The sequence below is a fragment of the Scomber japonicus genome, chromosome 19 (assembly GCF_027409825.1).
Source record: "Scomber japonicus isolate fScoJap1 chromosome 19, fScoJap1.pri, whole genome shotgun sequence".
In the NCBI taxonomy this organism is placed as follows: domain Eukaryota; kingdom Metazoa; phylum Chordata; class Actinopteri; order Scombriformes; family Scombridae; genus Scomber; species Scomber japonicus.
This window is the reverse complement of record NC_070596.1, coordinates 19,231,468-19,251,360: the sequence shown is the minus strand read 5'-3', so window position 1 is coordinate 19,251,360 and position 19,893 is coordinate 19,231,468. Positions and strand designations below refer to the sequence as shown.

General features: G+C 40.4%; 1 protein-coding gene across 1 annotated transcript in view; it reads right to left on the bottom strand.

The window, feature by feature from the left end:
* Positions 1-6,809: 6,809 nt before the first annotated feature.
* nup214 (nucleoporin 214) overlaps positions 6,810-19,893 on the bottom strand; it is a 28,250-nt gene continuing 15,166 nt past the window's right edge. The window contains exons 26-36 of the mRNA XM_053340284.1: positions 19,610-19,679; positions 19,407-19,491; positions 18,487-18,539; positions 16,870-18,384; positions 15,401-15,468; positions 15,097-15,280; positions 14,755-14,904; positions 12,205-12,376; positions 9,668-9,813; positions 9,172-9,205; positions 6,810-7,216 (exon numbers count right to left, since the gene is read on the bottom strand). Coding sequence (XP_053196259.1) covers positions 7,180-7,216; positions 9,172-9,205; positions 9,668-9,813; positions 12,205-12,376; positions 14,755-14,904; positions 15,097-15,280; positions 15,401-15,468; positions 16,870-18,384; positions 18,487-18,539; positions 19,407-19,491; positions 19,610-19,679 — 2,514 coding nt within the window. The 3' untranslated portion in view covers positions 6,810-7,179. The remainder of the gene's footprint in view (positions 7,217-9,171; positions 9,206-9,667; positions 9,814-12,204; positions 12,377-14,754; positions 14,905-15,096; positions 15,281-15,400; positions 15,469-16,869; positions 18,385-18,486; positions 18,540-19,406; positions 19,492-19,609; positions 19,680-19,893) is intronic.

The following is a 19,893-nucleotide window of genomic DNA, read 5'->3' as shown; positions in this document are numbered from 1 at the left end:
AATAAAAATTGCCTAATGGAGAAAAACAAGTCTAATGGAAGCTGGATACAGCTTCTGAACATTTTCTGAAGATTAAAGTTCCCTATGCATTTTGTATGAAGTCATTATCATAGTCTGGACATAGTCGAGGTTTGAGACTTTCTGAAAGCACTGAGTAATGATACCGCAAAACCTACACTGTGTTTGTGTTGCTGTCTGCTTTCAAGGATTCCCAGCCAGCACTAACAGGAGAGATTATTGAAATGAGGAACAATGACACATTTTAACGGATCTGATGCCACAGAAAAAACATCGGTCAGCATTATGGCTAAGCTAGATTGCTTACATTGCAATCATTATAGTTACGTAAGAGATTGGTTAAACAACATGTACATCGAGGCTACATCAGGATTGTAAGACTAAGCCTTGAATAAGGACAACAGCTATTTACTATACAGTAAAAAGTAATTTCCGTTTAAATTAATGATAGCCATTAAACACTGAGCATCCCACAAGCTGGAACAGTGGTACTTATATTCAACCTTTAATTGCCATCAGTGTAATTACAGCATGTGATGCAGCTAGATATCACACTTCCCACACTCTGCCAAGGCTTTTGTAATAAACCCAGACATCACAACCAGGTCCTAAGGGAAAGCATCTAGATCCTTTACACGGTTACAAGCTGAACTACTTCATAAGAGTTAAATTGAACACCTCACTTGACCTGTGCCTGTCTTGTTCATAATTAATTTCTGTGCATACTAATACCTTCACTCACATTAATAAAACATAAGACTTAGCCCCCTTTCATTCCAGTTACTTTAATTTCAGCACAGTTGTGCAACTAAAAGGAGCTTACAAAAGGTTGGGAAAAACCAGTAGGATGAGGGAAAGTCTAAAGAAGCTGAACAAACAGAGATAACGCAATATATTTTGAATAATTTCAGACCCAATTATAAACTTGTTTTAACCAAGAGAACATTGATAATTCTGTACACCAGCAGTGTTGATGTGCTATTGCAGCATTATTCCAGCTGCTGACATGCTGCAAGGTGGTGATATACAGTATGCTCTCCTTGTATCTTTCATCATGTTTTTTGGCTGATTAGCCCACCTACTCAGGTAGGTGGGCTCAGGTATTTTATCATGAGTGTTGAGGATTTTCAATAGACACATCAACACATCCATTCATGATTGATAACAGTAGGGACAATATGTGAAACATTCTTCAACGCAAACTTGCTTTAACGAAATTCATGGGTGTGGCCTGTCATGTCTCGCAATTCCACACCTATGTGATATGTGTAGCGCCTCCATATATCAACAACAAGCCTTGCTGGCCTCTTAACAAATATACACTGAATTCTGGTCATGTTCCATCAAGTCATTTTCTAATAAGGCACCATTTATAAAAGAGAGATTTTATAAGTTGTAATTAATGGCTTTATTAATGGCTAATACATCATTTAGTAATGCTTTACATTCATAGATCAATTACAAGCCATTAACAAGAACAGCTGGTACTAAATTTTCTTCTATAAGAAACTGTCAACTTATTTTGGACTTGGCTAATTTAGTCTGCATAAAAACAAATTAACTGGCCAAATTGGAGATCGATCAGTCAACAGCACCTTGTCTGTAGGTTAGTCTTTAGAAAGCTCATTTACTTTCACTGTTTTATCTTGCTGAGTTTTTTTTAACCATTTGCTAACTGAGCTAAAGCCAAGCAGCAATATAATAAATTGGATCAGTCCCAAGTAGGATGCCATACTCACGAGCATTAAGCTTGAGTGAACATTTGACCTCTGATTCCATTACTAATCCTCTATGACCGAACAGAAGAAGGTAGCTCGTAGTTTGACCTCATTTCTGTTCAAATAAAGGTGTTATAAAGGCATGCAGATGAGAGGCAATGAACTATGAAAATCTGTGTGCGATACACATACAGCCCAGGGAACTGTATGACAAACACAACATTCATACAGTGTTGAGCTAAATTACTTTAAATGTCTCATTAACAGACCATTAAATTGTATTACTCATCAAAAAATAGCGAACAAGAAAATAAGTTCAGAGTGGATATGGATGTAGTTAATTTATGTTTCTCAAATTTTTCAACACATCTGCTGACACCAGCAGAGTTTAATGTGCATTTAAATGCAAGATGCTTACTGAGAAAAAGAGGGGAAAGTCCTCGACTCAACAAATAAGAAAATTACACAGCGCCATAAATGAGATTCAAGAGCTCAAACTGAAATACTTTCAAAAGGATATTGACCTTATAATGAGTGAACCAAGTCTTCTGCTACAAAACAGATTCCATAAATTATAACAAAATTACTGCAGTCAAATGAGCCTTCAGGAGGCTGGATTAGCTATAATCAGCGTGGAAGAACAACCAGTTACTTTTAGGATCAGTTTTGGCGAAGCAAGTGAAACCTGGGTGTTGACTGAGACCAAAGCTTAAAGCTCAAAGTGAATGCCTGCACTGTAAAAACAGGGAATGCACACCTGAGTGAGAAATTCAGATGTGATGCCGGGAAGTCGGGTGTGGCTCAGCTCTTGCACTTTAAAAAGGACCTTTTGTGGCCAAGAAAGGGGCTAACCTCAACTGTGCTTCAGAGCAGATGAAAGAGTATTTCTCATGATGGTGGTGTAAGCAGCATGTTAAAAGTGCTGCAAGTGATATTCTGTAGAATTCTCCTTATTATGACAAGGAGGAAAAAGAAGAAAACATACCAAACATAAATTATTTACCAAATAGGATTGTGTTTTACTGCTCATTGTGTTAATTCAAATATTCCCTAATGTTAACATATGAATAACAGGAAAAGAGTGGAAGGAATCAGCTTTGGGAGCAACTCTGTGGACCTAGTGATGCTCAAATCCTCCCCCTTGACATCTGTGATAATGCCTAACTTCCATGATCAAGTCTATTAGATGAGACTTTAAGCCCATTGTCGCTAATCCATCCACATAAAGAGTAAGTGCTGAAATTGAGTTGCATGCACCTGGATGGGTTGTGGAGATAGGCAAGGGAGTGCAGACTTCATTTACCGGGGTTAGGGCTCTTTTCCTGGACACTATGTGTATGCTTGGGAGACTAAATTGGGGTTTCATTAAAATGAAAACTTTCAATGGAAAGCTCCTTTGAAGTATCAGGATAAGTAATGACACTGACCTGTATAATCCCTGTTAATGAGTTAAAGACAGAGGAAAAGAGTGAAAGAGGAACTGAGGCAGGCAGGTAATTAAAGGGTGGGAGGTTAGAATGGACCTAGTACAGTGGACCATGAAGTGGTTCAGGGGTTGTACTCTCTATACAGCTTTTTAACCATGCCACTGACACAGCTCTGTGGTAGTATCATGGCAATATCAGTGCGTCTGTCGGTACACTGGTTGTTGAAAAATCTCAGCAAGTATTGAATGGGTTGCTCTGAAATGTCATCAGGCTTGGCAGCCAGATGATATATTCTGATAAGTTTGGGGATCCTCTGACATCAGTAGGTTGAAATGTGTTTGGGGTTGTTTTTTAATTATAGAGACAATAGAGAGATGACAGGAAATGAGAGGATAAAGAGTTGGGATATGACATGCAACAAAGGTCCACCGCCAGAAGCAATGTGGCATGCATCTTCACCAGTGGGCTATCTAGTGGGTTTCAACTCTTTACTTTTCAGTCAGATCTCAAGCTTTGCACTTCACAATCTGAGATGCTCTGAGTATCTCAACTTCAGTTTTTGTCATGCATTATGTTCATGTCAATGCTGCTACAATGCTCAAAGCTGTGCTTAGCATTTAAGCATGAATGCCAGCGTGAGCACGGCCTAACATTCTGCAAGTTAGTAGCACCAGTTACTGCAGGACTGAGCTGGAGGTGATGAGTGGCACACGATAAAAAGTCAATTCTGATATGGTCAGAATTCAGTGCAATTTCAACAGTGTGTTGTGTTTAAACACAGGTAATAACAATGCCATTTAAAATAAATAGACATTAAATATGGGGATGCAAGATGAGCAAACAAATGCAAATGTTACCAAGTATTTCCTTTGAAATGACAGAAAACAATAAAATGGGATTTCTTCTTCAGCAACATATGGCAACCTATTTTAACAGTACAATGGAACTAAGGTTAACTTCTGACTCTTGTGAATTTGAAGGAGTGAGTCATTTTTGCATCCAATTAACTTTATTATGGGTGTATTAAGAAAAGTCCAGTGTTTGTATACACAAATTAAATTACAGGCCTAAAAAAATTCAAACTATTCATACAAAAAATGTTAAAGAACCTATAACTAAAAACACATTGTTTTCCTTCAGTCTCAAAATAATGGTTACAAGTGGTTTCAGTCTTATTTTTCTTATCTGCAGAGAGAATGCAAAATGCAGAAACTGGTCATTTCAGACATATTAAAATGGCCTTGATTATTTTAAAAATGTTATGCAATCTGGTGAAATCTTTGTCTTTTAATGACAGTAAGAAGACCCAATGCCATTCTCCAAACAGGGAGATAGCAATCCGCAGTGCACCACAGTGTGCAGAGAGAAGAGAAACTGGGAGCGTGGTCTCCCTTGTCTGTTAGTGGATTATTGGATTTGGATTATCTGTGTGGACAAAATTACCCATTAGGGAAAATTGTAGCATGCGCTTTACAGAGGTGCTGGTGCTTGCAAACGCTTCAGATAACGTCAGCCTTACAGAGCAGTGTGACCTGAACAGTCTGGCTAGTACATTGTGTACAGTATGGGAGACACTTGGGTGACCAGAATCAGTGGTATTCACATGTTCACGGAAATGCCTCAGGACGCAAAAGGCATAGGTGCATGGGGGAGTGCAGTGGAACATGAAGAGATGATGAATATGTCAGCAAAGCAAAGCAGGATATGCTCAAGAGCTGCTAATCATCACTCACTGTGGAGGTGGAGGATTGGGTGGGGGGGGGGGGGATATCTGAGAAAAAAAAACAGAGAATGAGGGTGGGGTTGGGGGAGGGGTGAAGGGTGGTTTGGACTAAGCTATTTTTATCTGGATTCCATAAAGACAGCTGCCATCCTCCCGAGTGTCTGTGAGACTTCCCTGCACTTTCCATCACCACAAGGAAAAAGAGAGAAGCACTGTTGCTGTTTAGTATTTCTGTAATATTTGTGGCATAGTATAAAATAAAATTAAAAAATACACTGCTTTAATGCTTTCATAAAGGCCAGTTGTGGAGTGGGTGCTGAAAATCTCATAAGCTCATCCGCTTTAGCTGAAAGCATTACAGACTTTGGGCTCTGTAACTGCCTGTGTGCCTCTAATCTGCCACTGTGTTAGACTGTAATTCTTTACCTGAGATATCAACTATGTCTGGTGCCGATGACACATTATTCTGATGACGTCATTATATCTCAGACAATAATATAAAAGCACATTTCTTGATGAAAATGCATACACAGAAGTGATTTATAGCCATGACATTTTTGAGATGTGGACGCCAAAGCTGATGGTTCCAGTCTGTTGGGAACTGTTTATCTATTAAAGACCGGGGAATGTGGATTTCACCACTTTTAGCAGGTGGCTTGTTCAGGTCACGCGTTACGACCCTGACATTCCCGTGCCACTTCAGAGCAGTCAGGACCTCTGCCATCCGTTTGGCGCGAGACGCCAGATAAGGGTCGACAGAGTGACAGTGACATGCTCCACAGTCATAAGCCGGGAATGTAATTCTGTCGCTGGTGGCCACATGCCACAACATCAAGGCCCTGATACAAGCCATAAATTCCAATCAGCGTTCTCCCACAGTCCAATTAAGCTCTGTGTGCAACTCAATGAATTCCTTACTGAAGATGGAGCAATGAGCTGCATATCAAGAAGGGTTCAGCATTAATTAATGAACCATCTAAACATGTCCTAGAGGTAACTGCTGTGCTATTCTTCATGCCACCTCACACTCAACTGATTATTTTAAATGGGTTGATATTCATAATATGTATGTTCATATGTAAAAACTATGTCCAAATTTTCTAGCTACTATTTTTGTTACTAAAATTTGCTGCAAGTAGCAGTCCCTTAGTGAATTAACTGTTTTATGATCAGAAAATTATTTGTTTGCCTTTGTGGTTTGTCCTCATTCAAAAGAATAAGTCCTATATGTGGGCCATTCACACAGTTACATTAACCAATACAGTAAATGTGGGATTAACAAAATCTACAGTGATAGAAAGCCAACCACTCTTTTTTCTTATGAGTATGAAGAAACATGTATCAATAACCGGGAAAAATATTGAAATATAAAACGTTAATTGTATTTAGACTAGACAAATATTCAGTTTGAGAAATTCCTTTTATTTCCATGTAAAAAATATACAACAGTGGGATTACTGCAAAAAATCAATCGAAAAAGAAAATATATATATTTTTTCATTTAAACTAGTTTTTTTCCCCAATTGTGGTCAAGCTGTTTAATTTTACTACATTCCACACAAGTGTACATTTTTGATTTACATCTGCTCAAGACCGTATTGACAGATAGAAGTGGAGTGAATTGTAATTAATGGAGCCATGCTGCAAAACCATTTTACAAATCAACAGATACAAAAAAAAAAAAAAAAACTGGTTTAATGTTTAGACGTGTGAGCTTCATGTTGTTCAGCTCCCGTAGACACGAAGTAAAGCTGCATTTATCACACTCTCAAAAATATTCAGCGATGCAGTAAGCAAAACTTAAGCATAACTGACAGTCATGATGTAAGTATTATGAAAATAGGTCTAGATTTGTGTGAAATATACTGCAAACAAAACCAACAACAAACACCCCCCCCCCCCCCTGCCAGAAATGATCCTGCGCCCATTCATATAAGCCCATCTTTGGATCAAAAACTGAAAATGTTATTATTTACATGCATTGAAGGATTCCTCACACTGACTGGTCTTGTATGGATATCAACTCTTCTTAGTACTGCCCTAATACTAAGATCAGTGAATGTAGCAACTTAAAATCTTCAATTAATACACAGACTTTAAATAGCAATCTGCAAGTTTCTTAAACTTGCAATTTCTATCATAAATATGCAAAGGTTCTCAACAATGACAATGCAATTTGGCTTCTACTTCACTTTATTCACCCGTTCAACACTTGTCCCATTGTGTGGCACAAAGAGCTTGATTACAGAAAGTACTGTAGCAGTGGCGTCCAGCTTGTGACGGTTTAATATAACTAGCTTCTCCAACTGCCAAATGTTTGAGCGCCTGACCTGGAAGAAGAGCAGACAAAGCAGAAAGGAAGACTTTTGAAAAAGCGTTTCAACCCTTGAAACATCACTCACTCGTAGTAATGCAAAGAAATTGCTTATTTATTTCCTCTCCCATAAAGCAGACCTTGTGCAGGGGTTGTAGTCAGATGAACTTCTTGTCTCTACAGATTTGTAGAACTTTGCCTGAAATTATATTTTAGGTCTCAAGACATCGAAAGATACCAAATATTTTTATACTGAATCACACGGAAATGTGTATAAAACAATGTACAAGACCTATACAATTGTCCATATAATATAATGGTGCAGTTACTAATGTATTAGATATTGGATTTGAATATTTTAGTCAACATAAGAAGAGAGCTTCAGTAAAGAGTTGAATCTACCAGACAGATGATGTTAGTGATACAGAGGAGTATTAGTTCATTTAAAAGAGAACGGGAAGAAGAAAGGTGAAATAGAAACGAGTGGAGCTGGACTGACTGCTTCATATTCAAAATGAGCACAACATGGAAAAAATAAAAATCTATATATTTACTTTCTTCTTCATAGATTTGATGTCTGGTAATAGGCTTAATGTGCATTGATGTGCATGCATCTACTGCCATCCAGATCAATGCAATGTTTAACTGTGAATGACTGTAGTGTTCCATGATTATATGTATGTACATGTGTTTGTGTGTGTTGGGTAGTTTTTAGCTATAAAGCAAAACAGTTCATTTATTTTGTTTTGATTTCACAATCCCACCAGGGCTATACTAAATTTGGTGCAATGACTTGTCAGTAGCAATAGTTATCATACATAGAAAAGTTCAGTAATCTGATCATGAGATTTTTTTGGCAAAAATATCGCAAGGGCTGAACTTAATCGCAAACAACACTCAGATTGTTTGAATTCTCATTTTTCCACTATAATCTTTTTCAAGCATGACAGTATTGGGGTGTTAAAATGAACAGGACATTGATTGATGTTTGATGACCAGCAGTGATTTTTTTCCCCCTTTTGACTGGTTTCGGTAAAATATTAGAGCCTTTTTGTGTAATTGCTAGAAAATTAGTCATCAATCATTTTTGCTACAATCCTAAAAATTGGTGCAAGCAACACAATTAGCATAAAGCTAAATATAAGCAGGAGACACATAATAATAACCAACAAATGAGTGAGAGGGAAGGATTATTAACAGCATGTGAATGTCTCCAATAAGCTAAACCTCGTCTCCACGCGGCCCTGCACACTTCAGAGTGCATTCCACTGGAACACACCCCGGGGAACACTGGCTGCCATGTGACACAGCAGCAAACAGCGGGAGAGGAGAGGAGGCAGAAAAGGAGGAGAGATAGGAGTGGGATTGAGGGATGAGCGAAAGAAAGGGAGAGGCATAAGATGGGAATGATAAAGTAATCACAAGGGGGCAATTAGTAAGGGAATGCTACCAGAGCATTAAATCATGCACCAACCATTTCAGGGACAGCGACTTCCCACAGAGGTAAGAATTATGAGCCACAACTACACACATCTGAAACCACTGCATGTTTAGTATGTGCATGCAGCATTGTATTTATAGTTTCATTAATTGTTTTTTTTCTTTTTGAAATATTATTTAATGAATATTCATGTCTGTGTTTTTATTCAAGGTTGAGCATGCCAGACAGAAAAACATCACTGCATTTTTACAGTGAAAATGCAATAAAGCTAAAAGGCGACATTAAATGAATAAAGGAAAGAGGAACGACGGAGAAGTGGAAATAAATGAGGATAGATGTGTTTGTATTAAAATCTGAAAAGGTTCTGTGGGGGGCAGTGTTGTGGAAGAAAAGATGTGAGTTTTTGAACAGCGGCGTTCAAACACCACAGGAACACTGCCTACAGGGAGGAAGGGAGAGATGTGGATCTGTCTACTCATCAGTTCATACACACAGAAAGGCAAAAATTAAAACTAAATGTATTGACTTACTGGTTTGCAGCCCCAAATGTGTTTCCAGGGAATCCTACAAAATGGAAAAAAAGATGACATTATTACTTGAGCTGATAAGATGGGTGATTCTAGGAATAAAACATTATCAATGTGGCAAAAGATGAAGGAACAACAATACTAATGCAATGCTGATGTCATAGCACAAGTCAAAACTAACAAATACATCTGTGGCTGTGTGTTGTGTACATAACATGACCCTGCTCTCAAAGTACTGACATTTGGTCCTGACTGATCTAACAAGAATAAGTACTTCAGTTGGTACCCTTAAAAATACAGAGACTAAAAGCAAAAGGGACTTTTTTTGTACTGATGCTAAATTTTTTATTCGGTATATTAAAATATGAGACAAAACAACAGGAAGAAGGACTGCATACTGATGTATACAGAACTGAACTGCTGGTAAGCAAGAAGACATCTGACAATGATGAGATGAGGAAAAGAAAAGAATAAACAGTAACTGGAGTAGTATTCTCACCTCCAGACTGTGGCTGTTGTCCAAAGCCTGAGAAACTGCTGGGCTGACTTCCAAAACCAGAGCCCTGCTGGGCCATGCCTCCAAATGACGGAGTGCTCTGATTGGCTAGAGCACCAAAGGACGGGGCGTTGGGAGCTGAGGCAAAGCTGAAAACGGAAGCAGACACAGACGATTGATGTGATATAACTAAAAAGGTTCAAATTATTAACTCAAAATAAATATCTGATATTGAGTGAGAAATCCATTTAACAGGGCTGGTTTGAACACACACTTCATTTGGATAAAGAGAGAAAATATGAACACATCCAGGCTACAGTATACTTTTTGTTTAGCTCCTTCCAAGTACACATGTCAGCATGGCAGAAGGTGTCAGATGGAGTGTGTGTGTGTGTGGGTGTGTGTGTGTGTGTGTGTGTGTACTAGAGGATTGAGAGATGGAGGTTTAAAGTGGTAATCCCTTCTACAGGACCCACGCCCATTGAGTCCCGAGGGAAAGAAGAGAGAGAATAAGCAAAACAAGAGGGGGAGAGACAGAGCAGGCCAGTTTAATCTGCAGGCAGCATGACCCCAGAGTGAGATTAACTGAGGGGAATAATCTAGCACAGAACAGAGCTCTATAATTTCTGGCGACTAGTTATGCTCACTGCCACATGCCGGACACACGAATGTTGATAAAGCTGGAGAAATCATTTGTGTGGAAAGGAGGTAAAAGATGATCCCCTTTTCTGGAGCTTAAAATTAAATCTGAATTGGAAGAAGGCTGTAGCGATTTAGTGGTTTACTATATTACAGTAAAATAAAAGTTCATTATGCTTCAGAGTAGGACTGCACAATTAATTGATCAAAATAGTGATTTTCGGCCTTTATGCAACCAAACTCATCAATGACAGTGATTCTGCAGCATTAGTAGGGACAACAGATGCTTCCAAATTCCTCCCTAAACTGTGACAAACTGTGCAGAGGCAGAAGGGACAAAAACAATCTTGAGAAATCTTACAAATATAAGATAGTCAAAGTCAGGAAAGTGACACATGTGCAAGCTCTTAAGATTGTGGGCAGCTGCATTGGATACAAAGTTGCAAATCTGTTTCATTAGATGGACAAACACAGAGCAACATTTTGCTAATAAAGGGCAGCAAGATGTGGATTAGAGCTCCAGAAAAAGCAACCTGTTGGGAGTTAAAAGAAAATACAGTTGTACATTCAACATTGTGAACGCAGTCTCCTTTAATAAACAGACACGGCTTCAAGAGTGCTTTCCATAATATCCTCCATTTGGCTTCCTAGCAAGCCTTGAAATTGGCTTATTTTATCTCGTCATCACTCTTTATGTTAATAGAGGTTTTAACAATACGGCGAGTGCTGCCCTTGAATTACTTTATGTTATGCTTGTGTGATGGTGCAGTGAGCGAGAGGGAACACAGATGTTCAGATTTCTAAAAAAGCTGCAGGCAAAGATCCTGCTGCCCCGCTCCTACACACATATCTTGGTGATGCTGACATTTTCAAACGTTTACTGACAGCAACAAGGTAACAACCAAAAATGAGACAGTTGGTCTGCACCTCTTTGTTACTCAGGAGTTGTACTGCTTCAAATACTTGCTGCTATACTGCACAGTGTATTCCAAATGTAGATAAATAAATGTATTCTGTGTCTACTTCTAGCTAGCCGGCTGCTATCATTAGCTAAAGGTGCTTTCAGACACAGAGCTGTTTCTGTCACCGCCTCCTTGATGGAAAAAAGAGAAAGAGGCAGCTACGATGAACGTGTGTAGCCGTTTGCTGCTGTGATCTGAGTTGATGATTTTTCAAGTTAATCAACTTGCCACCACAGCTTGAAGTGTGAACATGCCAACCACAGAAAACTGCATAGAAATGATTTAGTTTTATTGGTCGAGGACTCATGCTTTGCTGCCAATCATTCAAAATACAGGACAGCTACTTTCTCAGGCGGTACTTTACAGTTACCACTCTCTATTTTGTACTTTGTGCTAGGGCTGGGACGATCCGCGATCAAATCGTATATTGGCGTTTGGATGGTTGCCAGGTGCTCTACTGTGCATTAAGAGATGTTTCTGGAGGAAATACATCCCCGTTTACAAACAGACCTACAATCCACTTTCTCTCTTCTCTTCTCTCAGCGCAGGGTAGACTGCTCTTGATCTGAACCGACACAACCCGTTTGCTCATGCTTTGGAGTCGTTTTGCAATTTTTAAATTTTTAATTTCAAATAAATATTGTTTTAATGTGTAACTATTGAAATGTTCACACAAGGGCTTTCATAAATTCCTACAGTGTTGCAGGTTAAAAGTTAATGACAGCGACTTGAAGTGAGGAGGAGCAACGCGTCTCCGGCTTGTCAGCGCAGTGGTGTCGCTCACTTTTGCATGCATGTGACGCAAAACATTAAAAATAACTTCATTATAACAAAAAAAAAAAAAGGTGCCAAGGACACGGACAAATTGCAATGTCCATGTAACCATGTGTCACTTTAAATAGAAATAAAGTCTTAATGGAAACATATTAAGTTTCTTACCCAAATCCTCCCATGTTAGCTGCTGCCGTTCCCTCTCCGAACACTTTACCAGCTGAGGAACCCATGTTGTTGGTAAACGAAGGGCTTGAGCCAAATGATGCTGTAGCGCCAAATGACGGGGAAACGCCAAAAGCAGGGGGACTCCCAAACACTGGTGCACTCCCAAAACCACCTGTAGGAGGGAAAATGGATTAAAAAAACATTTAGCCAAAGAAGGCAGCAGAACATATTCAGAGAGATATAAGTGTAGTAAAAAGTAAAGAATTTGTGATGCTGTTTCCTTGGCTGTTTTATGGTTGCAGTATTCAGATTTATTTACAATGAACATGAACTTCTTCCATGTGTCTCTCAAACAAAAGAAAAGCCTGAGCATAACTACTACACCTACTTTATTATATTTTGTTGAGTTCATTCCGTTATTGTTTCGGAATAAAACACTGTGACAGCTTAATGAGGAGGTGACTACTTCACACCAACTCAAAGCCTCAGATGAAGGAGTAGCAGGGGCGAAAGGGTGCACTGAAATTATAGCCTGGCGACCAGCATGCCCCAGTAAATAATTGATTGAGCTAATGTAACAAGATTACATTTCCTGTGCGTAGGCCAGTGACAGGGCATTAGGGTGCTGAGTGGTACCAATACCCCATTGTGGTGGGGTGGACGGATAGCTTGGATGGCTACTCCAACTACTATTCCTGCTGCTGCTATTTATTACAAAGAACGGAAAAGAAAAAATCCACGAAAGGAAGCTCGATTTCCATCTTAAAAATAAGCAATCTATTTGGGAAGGGATCAAATTAATTCTTCATGCTTTTTTTTTTACACTTAATTTCATCTGCACTTGAGCCACTCTAAATGTTTAATTTTCTCATCAGTCTCATAGCTTGGGTGTAAGAGCACTATAGGCAGTTCAGACCATGTGGAAGATCTATATAGGCTGTCTTTATTTTTACAAGTTTATTAAGAACAAAATCTGCCCCTAGAATAATAATAGCTGCTAAGCAGAACATGTGTTGGCTCTGGCTCCCACTCAGAAAAATATTCTGGGACTGTTAAGTCTTAAACCATCTTCTGGGATGAGAGAAAGACTTTTGCCTTTAAGCAAAAAATAAAGCTTATACTTTTAATGTCACCTCCCTCTTTCCTTCCCCTACCTGCAACTCATGCTGCTCGTATCCTACTCTAAAAATAAGTTCACTTTTGAAACAGACAATATATCTATTTTTTATTAATCTCTATTAACTAATGAAGATTTTTAACATGAGCAGGTCTGACACAAATATCAACTGGGACTAAATAAGGATGCTCTGACATGTCAGTCCTCTTCCAAGTAAACTGCTGATGCATTTTAAAGCAGTGAGACCACCCTATGACTCAAAAGAACACACAGAGGCCGTCTGTCCGACAAACAAGTAACTCCTGTTCACAACACATAGTATAATAAATCAGCAAGGACAAAGCATAACATCAGCTCATGCTCATATCCAACTGTCCTCATATACTTTTAACTGTTACGAGAACCAGATAAAATCTGACATTTTTTAACCATGCAAGATAGTGCATGATTAGCTCAAGGTGCAAGGAAAGAAATAAGAGGGAGTGGTGTAGAGGAGGCAGCCTTTCAACACAAAAATCTATTTTATCTTCTATTTTATCTGTATTATTCTTACTACACAAATGCATTTATATATATAAGTTTTTACTTTAAACACTGCAGCTCTATTGAATGGTCATATCCAAAATCTAGATCAGCAATGTAATTGTGCAGCCAGTTTATTGTGGTATTGTTTGTTGTATGGTTTGTTTGTTTTGAGTGGGGGATTTGTACCATGTACCAGACAATCCTCATAAATATTAGTTTTGAAATAAGTGTAGATTAGACTGATAATTAAAAGAAAAAAAAGTTGCTCATGTAGTTAATAAGCATCTGATACCGAAATAAGAACATGACATGTTTAACTTGTTGCACTGTGACAGTGCAGAGAAGTAACATTGCATCAGCAGTATTGGGGCAGGTAATGATGGAGCATCTCACTGCTCTGCTGGGGTGAGGAGATAAGGGCATTTTCTGTAGCTCACATGATAACGGAGAAGGCAATGTCAAGAACATCTTGCTGAGTTAAATGGATAATATTTGAGTGTGCTTTAAAAAGAAAAGAAAAAAAAAGGCATCCCAATCACAGTCATCCCCACTATCACTCAACCTTAAACATTAATGAGACAGAACCCCTGAGCTAGATCCTGGAGAAAATGTTCAAGAACAGATAATATCAAAAATCACTAATTCAAGCCCTATCAGCTCAGCTATGCATGGAATTACAAAATTCTCCAATTACTTAATAACTGAGCCCTTCTCTCACTTCTAATTAAGAGCATTAATCCATACCCGAAGGGAGCAGGAATGGAAAGAAAGTAAACAAGTCTGGCATGAAAATGTCAGCAGTATAAATTGCCTGATGCTATATTAACTGCAAAATACAAGTAATCATCATTTTCCTATAATGAGCAAGAATATCTTAAAGGGTGAGACAGAAAGCACTAAAGCTGTACCTGCTTTGGTTGGAGTAGAGAAGGAGCCAAAGCCCTGTGCAGCGACACTCCCTCCACCAGTGCTGAAGGTCCCAGCAGGTTTCTGTTCTCCAAAGGAGGACTGTCCAAAACCAAAGGTCTTGGCACCACTGTTCCCAAACAGACTGGAACCTGGAGAAGAAAGAAGCAGACACATGAAATTTTCGGGGATAGCAAAATGAGGATTTGTTTCTTTTGCTCAGTGGTTTCAATTTGGCTTCTTGTACGGTAAAGCAGATGTAAAACTTACTCAACATGTAAGCAGAGGTGAGAATAAAATAAGATTTGCAATCTCTTTTAGATATTGTTTTAGCCTTAGCCTACCTGTCTGAGCAGGCTGCCCAAACCCTCCGGGGGAGGCAGAGGTGCCAAATGGGTTCTTGTTGGCAGCGTCTTCGCTCGGTTTGCCCCCGAGGCCACTGAAGAATCCTCCAGCAGGGGATGAGGCTGCTGTGTTGGCTGAACTTGAACCAAACAGACTACTACCTGATGACGGCTGCTGCTGCTGCTGCTGCTGCTGCGGGGAGAGCAGTGTTAAGTTTTGCAATGCGTGCAGAAGAATGGAGCAAATTTAATTTCAAGAAAACCATTTAAATATTGTAAACTATAAATAATCAGGGCATGATACCTGTCCAAATACACTCCCACCGCTGGGTTGTTGGCCAAACACAGGGGTGGCGGAGGAGCAGCCAAAACCTGTAATAAGAAGAAAAGGAAAAAATACAGTCAAGATTGAGAAACTCTGTTAATTCTGCACTAGGCTTACCACAGTAGTCAGTGTAACATGGTGTTACTGGTGTGGAAGTAAAACCCATGCTTCAATGGGTTTAATGCTACAATTATAAACTGAACGTGTCTGTGCCATTATTGTCCATAGCAACAGCAGAGTCACAGCACAGAGTAGCAGAGTGAGACATCTGTCCTCTCTCCTGCTCTCCACTGTAAACACAAGTAGCTGTTAGTGAGCAGCTGCTCTCAAGTCTTTCTGGGTCTTAATGTGTCTCTCTCTTTGGTGAGGTGAGCTGGTTGTTCTGGATCAGCTGTCCTCTGGCTCATCCTTGTGTCTGCGTGCACTGCAGACCGGCTGTATAATGAGGACCTACAAGCAGCGGCCTGAAGTCCACCGTCACTGACTCTTAATGTGAAGGTCACAACAAAAATCTAATGTTAAAGATCAAAGTAAGCAGTCAGCAGACATTGAGCATCATCAATTAATAACTTATCTCACCAATGTAGCCACAAATATATTAACCGGTTGGAAAATGTTTTTACTGCACTACATTAATAGATGTCATGAAGCTAGTGATGCCACACAAACTTTATACCATTACATAGCTTCACATGCCCTTTCTTCACCCAGTGTCATAAATCAGAATGAGTTGACTCTGGAAAGTCAGACCCTCATAAAGTCTGCAGACAGGAGCATCGAGCTGCTTCTAACTGCTGAGCTGATACACTGATCAGCTGTCCACAGAGCCTCAGACATTTCCATACTGAATCGGGAATTTAGAGAATCTCTGGGAATGGGACAACTCCCTCATGCCACCCTCCTTACTCAGATCACTACAACACTCCTCATTTCACAGCTGCTGCCACACCTCTGACCCCCTCATGGTGGCAGTACACTACAGACAAAATCAGAAGTCTTCTCACCAGCAAGCTGATGGCAGTAAACTGACAGAAGTGACATATTTGGTTTTAATCACCACAATATGTGCAGGCTGGTGAGCCGAATGAGTTGAAATTTTCATATTCTTTCGTAGCGCTGTTTAGTAAATATAACTTCACTCTGAGTGATGACAGGCCCCTGGCAGACTTGGATTTTTACAGCTGACTGGTTTGAAATTGAGAACCTTGTATACCACATCATTTTGATAGTCTGAAGGTGCCATCTCTCCAATTTATAAATAGCAACAGACTTACTTCCAGTCTAAATTTTGTGAGCTGAGGATGTTGTGCTGAAGTGATATAATGCATTACACTATTTACATATGCCATAGCACAACTTTTCAATGCTCTCTACTACATTGTCAGGAATAAGGAGCCTTACTACTCCTGTATCCTAAAGACATCAAATCATTAACCATTAAGTCTTACCTGATGACTGTCCAAAGCTGAATCCCGTAGACGAGGATGTGGTGGTGTTGCTCCCAAACACAGATCCTTGGCCAAATCCAGAGCTCTGCCCAAATGCTGGGGTCGTGCTTTGTCCAAACAGCCCTGTGCCAGTGCTGCTGGCTGTGTTGGCACTGCTTGTACCAAAGGAGAATGAACTCGCATTGCTCGCAGTAGCAGCACCAAAAAGACCTCCCCCAGTGGTGGCACTGCTGGAACTCGTTCCAAATGCTGACTGTCCAAAAGAAAAGCCACTGGCTGTTCCGGTGTTGCTGGCAGGCTGGCCGAAGCCACTTACCTGGCCAAATACTGACTTGCCAAAACCAGTTCCAGCTGATGTACCAAACCCAGCTGAGCCAAAACCTGTGGATGCTGGTGCTGCGGGGGCTGAGGAGGCTGGAGGTGCAGCAGGTTGCCCGAACACTGTGCTAGCAGAAGTAGTTGTTGTGCTGTTAGCAACTGTAGGGGTGGGAGTGGCGGCTGCTGTGGCAACTGTATTGATTACTGGTGTCACTCCAAGGGAACCGCTGTCAGTTGTTGCAGGAGGCGGCTGAGTAAAAATGGAGCCTGGCTTGTCAGAAGTGGATGTCTGGAATGCTGCTGGAGTGACCTGAGAGACGGGCACGACCGCAGGAGTGGCAGCCTCTAAAGTGGGCACAGGATCAATGGTGGTGGTGGTGGAGTCTGGGGTGGCTTCTACTGTGGGAGCAGAGCTGGCTGGTGCTGGAGGAGTTGCTTGAGCTTGTGCGGTGGTGTAGGGCGGAGGGTCTGGGATAGGGGTAGTTGTGGCTAAAGGAGGTGTTGGTGCTTTAACTGTTGTTGAGGTTTCTGTCGTGTCTGTGTCTGTTGCTGGCTCAGGTATTACAGATGAGCTGACACTCTCTACAAAGGGCTCAGCAGCAGCTTCTTTTTCAGGGGGCGGAGTGGATTCTGAAGGTTGTGGAGGAGCTTTTGGTTCCTCTGATGCTTCGGGGGGGGCTGTAAGGAGACTACTGAAAGACGTGCGCGAAGCTGACACAGTCGAGCTAGATTGGGGAAAAGAGAAGGCCAGCTTGGCGTTTGAGTCAGGAGGTTTGAACAAACTACCTGACACTGCCCCCTTGGACAAGTCTGCTCCCGTAGAATCTTCTGAAGACTTCAGGAGATCGCCACCGAAGCCAAACTGTGCTGGACCCTTGCCCACACCAAGTGCAGAGTCCCCAAAGCTAAATGAAGCAGCAGAGGGTTTGGTGGAGGAATCTTTAGCTTCTTCTCCTTGACCCACACGCAGTCCAGAGAAACTGCCCAGAGTCTCTCCTCCAATTGTCTTAGGGGGTTGTGGCTCTATCCTGAGGGCTGCTGTGCTGGAGGCAGGTTTTGCTGCTTCTACTGATGTGCTTGTAGGTAGGGTGGGGGACCCAGCGCCAAGAGCAGGGGAGGTGGAGGAGAGTGGTTCCTCTCCAGTCTGACCAAACATCTTGCCATTTCCACCAAATGAGAATTTATTCACATCCTTCGCTGGAGAGACATAAAGAGAAAGAAAAGAAGAAAATGAGGGGGACATGTAAGCTTGATATTATCCTACAACTATGTCATACAAAGCTGTTGTATTGTTTTTACCTTGTGACATTCCGCCTGCTGGCGTAACTGAAGAAAAACTGAAGCCTGCGGACCTGAAAAAGAAAAGAAAAAAGTCTAAATGAAACAACAGTGAGAGCATTTTAGCCCCTGCATTGTGACACATTTCCGAGTGAAGCAGATGTCTGGAAAAGGTGTCAAGTTGACCGGGATTGGATCAAATTGTTTGAGTCTTTGGAGAATCGCCGAAATGCAGAGCTGGTCACCTTCAGCTATACCTCTCAAACCTTAGTGGTTAGATTAAGAGGTAGGAGCTAAGGGATACATTTTAAAGTACATTTTTTCAGGCTTTTTTGCCTTTAATGGACAGGTTAGTAGAGATAGACAGGAAACAGGAGGCAGAGAGAGGGGGGAATGACATGCAGGATAAGACCACTCGGTGTGGGATTCGAACCGGGGTCGCCTGCAGCAAGGACTGTAGCCTCTACACATGGGGCGGGTGCTCTACCTGCTGAGCTATGCTCAACCCCGAGGGATACATTTTAAATTAGACACACTATTATGAACCAAATTATATTGTGAAAGGTTCGTGACCCCTGATATTACTAGACTAGCTACCATGATCCACAATCTGACAAACAAGTGCAGTCTTACATGATGTAAGAGGCTACTTGGTTGTCAATATCACTTTGATTGGATATAATTGTGTTAAGATGTGAGATGATGAGTAATCAAAAAAATCTAATAGAAAAAGAAAACATGATTATTATTATTTTTTTAAACGTATATTTGGCATATATCAAAGGATAAATTAAAAATGAACATAATTAGAACTTCCATCTTTCTTCTCTATTACACTGGGTCTTTAAACAAATCAAACATTGCCCATTATAAACAATGTAATGCCCTCTATTTACTTCAGAATGCTTCCTTAATATGACTCTTTTTATAAATTTACTCACGATGAAGAGAAGGAGAAACCTTTACTGGCGCTTTGTTCTGCTGAGCTAGCAAGAGCAGCAGGACCGTCTGTTTTGGGTAAATTACCTGAAAGACAAAATCAAGTCAAAATCTATCATGAAAGTAACAATATCACATTATTTGGTGTAACCAAATATGGCCAATATGTAAGAGATCTTATGCATGTGTATCTAACAGTGCTTACCAAACATGAAGCCTGTCTGTGGGGTGGTTGTACTTTCAGTGGACAGTTTCGGGATACCTTGGTTAGAATTCTGCAGACAGTGAATATTAAGCGAAACTGTAAGAATTTAACAGAATATATCTCTTGTGCATATGAGATTTTCAAAGAAAACCCATCATTATGCAAGTTTTTTTGAACACACCGCAACATGTTACAGCCCAGGTGCAATAAGCTGGGATCTTGAGACAGATGTAGAAAGAAAAAGCAAGTATACAATGTATGTATACATGCGGCAGGAGATCAAT